We start from the raw sequence: 5,218 nt of genomic DNA on the forward strand, positions 1-5,218 counted from the left end.
ACTATCCTCTCATGCGTTAGACTCCAAAGCACAATAAAACCCACAATAGTTGGAATGAGTTAAATCAAAATTCCTTGAGGTAGTCCAGTGAAAGTATTTGTGAATATGTCTATATCTTGATATCCCTATAATAAATTATATGTATATATTAATTATCTTAAAATCATAAATTTTAAAAACTTTTTAATCATTACTGTCAATAACTTCAAAATAATGTCTAAGCACATATAAATTTCAGGACTCTTTAAAAAATTATAATATTTAGAATGAATCTAATCAAAACTCTTCCATTGATTTTGACTATACTTATGTATTCAATGTTGTATTTTTAATTAGTAGTATCCAAATTAGATTTTTATAGAGTTTTAAAAAGTCATGTGGTATTCAAACTTATTTTTTAAAACTCTATGAAAATCTTTTGGTATCCAAAATTTCAATATATTTTTATGGATTCTTTTAGAATTCCTTGAATATAAATTTTAACTAATAAGAGATCTCTAAAACACTTGGTACAATTTTAAAAATAAAATAAAAAGTCTTTTCCTCACCCTTGTGATTTCTGTAGACTTCAAATCGTTTTAATTTTGTACGAATAAGTCTTTTCTCTTCCTGCTCCTCGATTTTGATTATTTCTTTGATCTTAAAGGTCCTATCCTTGTTCAACCTCTCAACGGCTTGCATCAATCTCTCAGCATGCATTTCATGCGAAGCTGAAAGTCCTCTGAAACGTCATTCTCCGATATTATAACGACAAAAGAACAGATTGACACGGCTGGAACGGAATGGCAGCCGCTTGTAGCCTTTTCTCCGACGACGACTCACAGCGGCAGGTTGTAAGCAGAGATTTTTCTCCGGTTACTCGTGATGGGAAACAATGAGAAGTGCCATCTAGTGAAGCTTGCGATGTGTCGGAAAGGAGGAAAATAAATAGAAAAATTATTTGAGGCGTTCGGTCTGTCGGCTACTTGTGAGTAGGTCGAAGTTGAAGTCAATTTGGACGACGTACAAGGCAGAGAAACTTGAAGCATTATGTTTTAATATAAAATATATATTAATAAATCAAATTAATTCTCAACTTAATTAATAGATAATTTAATAAAGTCTAATGAAATTAGACCCTAAAAATATTCTATAAAATTTATTAAATTTTAAAAGTTCCTAAATAAATTTTATATATTTATATATATTTATTTTAATAGTATTATTACTAATCAAATTTATCAATTCAACATTTTATTAAAAGTTTGACCAACAATTGATATGATAATTTAGATTAAATTTGTAAATACAAATATTTAAAATTATTATAATATTGTTGGATTTAAAATTATATTATTAATTTTTTTTAAATTATAAAGTGAGATGTTATTTTCTTTGTTTTTAGTTAAAATAAGATAAAAGTTAAAAAAAGTAAAAAAAAATCTAATGGACAAGTATGTTATTTATTATTTTATTAAAAAAATAAATTTAATTAAGTATTTTAGGTTTTGTTTGAAAATAAATGATCACATATGCTTTTCTAATATACCCCTTTAAATCCACAAGTTTCATTAAAATTTACAAATATATGTAAAAATCTTGTAAAAAAAAAATCTATAGAAATCCAAAGAATTTTTTTCAAAATTATATGAGATTCTATAAAGTTCAATAAAAATCTATAACTCCACAAAACTCTATCATTAAAAAAAATTAATAAAAATCATTTGATTCCTAGATTGAATACATCCTCCTTAAATTTAAGATATTAAAATATTTTAAAAAATAATATATAATGAAAAAGATACATATTTATGTTTTTTATCGAAATTTTTGTTTTCTCTCTATAATTTTTCCTCAACCAATCCACTCGGTGGCTGGTCAGGCACTCACATGCTATCCCCTTTGTTTTTAAGCCTCATTTTTGCTTATGGGTTTCTTTGGCAGTGATCGAGTCAGAGAGCAGCAACAAAAAGAGGAACAGCAGTAGGGCCAAGCCAGAAGCCAGAAGCCAGAAGCCAGAAGCCAGAAGAGCCAGCGCGCAGAGCGCAGAGTCGGTGAAGACCTGCGGTGTCACGCCTGTTGCTCTATCTTCTGTCAGTCGCAATAAGAAGGGAGCACTGGCACCAGGTGGCAGCGACAGCAGCAGCAGGAGGCACCTGCTGACACCCTCAATTTTAAACCGAGTGCATGGTGAAGAGAATACAGTTCCTCCCCGACCGAACAATAGTAAACAATAGTTCTCTGTCCGTGATCTATTATTAGCTCTAGTCTCGACTCTATCTATGCCCCCAGCAGTCTCATGATTCCCCTCTGCCCCTTGACTGAATGACACTTCCTACGCAAGTAAAATGAGCCACGCTTCTCCTTCATCGACCTTCATCGCACTGCAGTCGTATAACAAGACAAAAGTTGATTTATTGCTCCTGCACCTGCAGGAGTTAAAACTAGTGATGCTGCCTCCTGCTTCCTCTGTAGCTTTCTGTCTGCGTTTTTGGCCTTCTTCGCCTGTTGTTTGCTGGCTCCGAGAAGATGATGACGAGAGGAGTTGGAGGAGGAGGAGGAGGAGGAGGAGGAGGGAGCAGTAGGCATCCCTTCACGCCGTCGCAATGGCAGGAGTTGGAGCTCCAAGCGCTCGTCTTCAAGTACATGGCGTCGGCCGTTCCCGTTCCTCCTGATCTCCTCTGCTGCGTCAGGAGAAGTCTCTTCGCGGAGCCGCGGTCTCCCCGCTTCCTGCCGCCGCATCCTCCTGCGAGTAGGTCTTCCTGTCTTTTTTGGTTTGGCCGGGCGATGTTTGAATTTGAACACCTGCTGCTTTTGTTGTTACTCAGTTGGGTGGGGGGCTTATCAGATGGGCGACGCGAGGAAGGAGGTGGATCCAGAGCCCGGGAGGTGCAGGAGAACGGACGGGAAGAAATGGAGGTGTTCCAAGGAGGCGTTTCCTGACTCCAAGTACTGCGAGAGGCACATCCACAGGGGAAAAGGCCGTTCAAGAAAGCCTGTGGAATTGTCTTTGGCCACCGGCCGGCCGGTCGTCTCCCACAGCTCGCCAAATTTCCACCCTCCTCCTCTCTCCCTCTCCTCGCCGCGCACCGATCACCATCTCCTCTCCCCCCGTTCCTCCTCCGTAAGGCCTTCTGCCATAGGTTCTGGCTACTCGCACAGCGAAGATTCCTCAAACTTCTGCTTGCAATATCTTGATAAGCACAGGTAATGCTACTGTACACTTTCTGCGCTTTTCTCTCGATTGACGATGAACTGTTTGGAGAGCAGGAACATCCTTGGCTTCGAGGAGGGCGCGCGTGAGTTCCCTTTCCTCCCGGAAGGCTGCAGAACCGGAAGGGAGCTTCGCTGCAGCTTCGGGCATATGGAGATGAGCTCGAAACATACTTACAGCAGCATGCAGAGTATTGATTCCCACTTCAGGATTTGCTCGTCTAAGGGAGAGGAGGATGAGCAGCGCTGCCTCTTGGGCGCTGGCCTCAAGATGGAGATGGCTGCTAATGGCAGGTTGGAGAAGGAGGAGGAGCAACCAAGGCCGTTCCACTGTTTTCTCGACGAGAGGCCTCCCAAAGTCGATGGCTCTTGGATGAGCATGAACGTGGGCTCGAAGACACAGCTATCCATGTCCATTCCGCTTGCCGACCACGACGTGCCAGTCACTGCTACAACGGTATCTCCATTCCTCTGTTCGTCAATCCTCACTCTCTCTCTGTGACTCTCTCTCTTTTAACCTCGTTGCCATTCACAACGCAGAAGGTTGATTTCTAAAGACGAGAGAAGCTTGGCCCTTCCGCACTTTGTCATCCCTGCTCTAGATTTTTGCTATGTCAATCGTCTCTTGCTAGTATGTTGTTGTGATCAATGAAGAAGAGATGCTGTTGTGTTTTCTATCCTATTTCTACAATTCCATTCTGCTAAAGATTAAACTACAATCTCTCAATGATGATTAATTGCCCGGGTTTAATATAACTTTATATTTGTTTTGACCAAATACGAGTCAATGAATAGACAGATATACACATTCTCCGGAGAATCCCCATGATTCATAAGAAATCTCACTAAATATGGATGTTATCCCAATTCTCCCTTCCTCTATGTTCATGATTTATAGTAAATCTAACTAAATACGGATGTTATCTCATGACGATTTAATATTTAATATTGTTACATAAAAAAGGTATCTGATTAAAGAGATATCTGTTGATACAATGTGTATTAATAGTCTAATTCAAGTTTTGATCAATGACAAGTGAATTAAGTTAGATGTTGCTATAGTCTAACCTTGTTATCGAGTGTTCAGGGTTGACTAATTTGACGAGTTAAGAGGACCTGACACTAGACAGAAAGTCTAATTAGGATATTCGATTCCCGAGTGGCGAAGTTCGGATGTGTGATTCCGGTAGGAGATCAGGATGTGCGATTCTCGAGTGACGAAGTTTGGATGTGTGATTCCGGTAGGAAGACCAGGTGGGTTAGATTGACGTCAAGGAGGTAGCTTGACACACAGTAAATAAAGGTAAGTCACCGGAGGAGAGTGACTAAGTGAGGGCGCGTCCCGATTGAGGAGACAGTAGACGTTGATCTAATTTAGGTCTATTTCGAAAACCTAAATTGATACCTTGACTAGATCCTAGTCTGGAAGATAGGGTATAAGTCATAAATTAATCAAATTATTATTATGCTAATTTTGTTTTACAAGTTAGATTATTATTGTGTTGGACTAACCTAAATTACAAGGCAAAAGGAGCAAAAATGGCTCGGCTAAATAGTTCCCGAGGTGCCTTTAGAGTCAATAAACTCCTCTTCTTGTAGTTTTTATCATGTTGAGGGCACCTTCAATCGTCCTCCGAGGTGCCTCCAATAAGCTCTGCGACTGTCGGTTCTTATCTGCTCGAGGGCACCTCCAACACCTTTGAGGCATGTCCAACCCTGGATCTAGGGTTCCTCCAACCGCCAGGAGGCGCCTCAGCGCCTTTTGCTCTGAGGTATCTCCAATCGCCAGGAGTGGCTTTAGCACTGTTCATCCGAGACTTTTTATACTTTTTCACCCTTGCAAAATGTAGTAGTCCAAGAACAAAGTATACCCTATAAAATGAAGTTAGCATAAACATAAAATAAGAGTATTAATTAGTTTCTATCTTTTCAAGACCAAAAACTAGTCATAGTTTCAATTTAGGTGCCCCAAATGGACCTAAACTGGACCAGCGCCTAAAGTCTAAATTTGGACTCGTCCTCACTG

At 39.5% G+C, this 5,218-nt stretch overlaps 1 protein-coding gene across 2 annotated transcripts; it reads left to right on the forward strand.

Moving 5' to 3' along the window:
• Window positions 1–2,410: 2,410 nt before the first annotated feature.
• LOC122021985 (growth-regulating factor 1-like) lies at window positions 2,411–3,867 on the forward strand. Of its 2 annotated transcripts, XM_042580180.1 has the most exons (4): window positions 2,411–2,731; window positions 2,808–3,186; window positions 3,250–3,649; window positions 3,733–3,867. In XM_042580180.1, the coding sequence occupies exons 1-4, from the start codon at window positions 2,509–2,511 to the stop codon at window positions 3,745–3,747; spliced, it is 1,017 nt and encodes a 338-aa protein (XP_042436114.1). In that variant the 5' UTR covers window positions 2,411–2,508; the 3' UTR covers window positions 3,748–3,867. The 2 variants fall into 2 exon arrangements, with proteins under 2 accessions (XP_042436114.1, XP_042436113.1); XM_042580179.1 differs by having other exon boundaries at window positions 3,250–3,867.
• The last annotated feature ends 1,351 nt before the right edge of the window (window positions 3,868–5,218 follow it).

Source organism: Zingiber officinale, chromosome 9A, assembly GCF_018446385.1.
Source record: "Zingiber officinale cultivar Zhangliang chromosome 9A, Zo_v1.1, whole genome shotgun sequence".
In the NCBI taxonomy this organism is placed as follows: domain Eukaryota; kingdom Viridiplantae; phylum Streptophyta; class Magnoliopsida; order Zingiberales; family Zingiberaceae; genus Zingiber; species Zingiber officinale.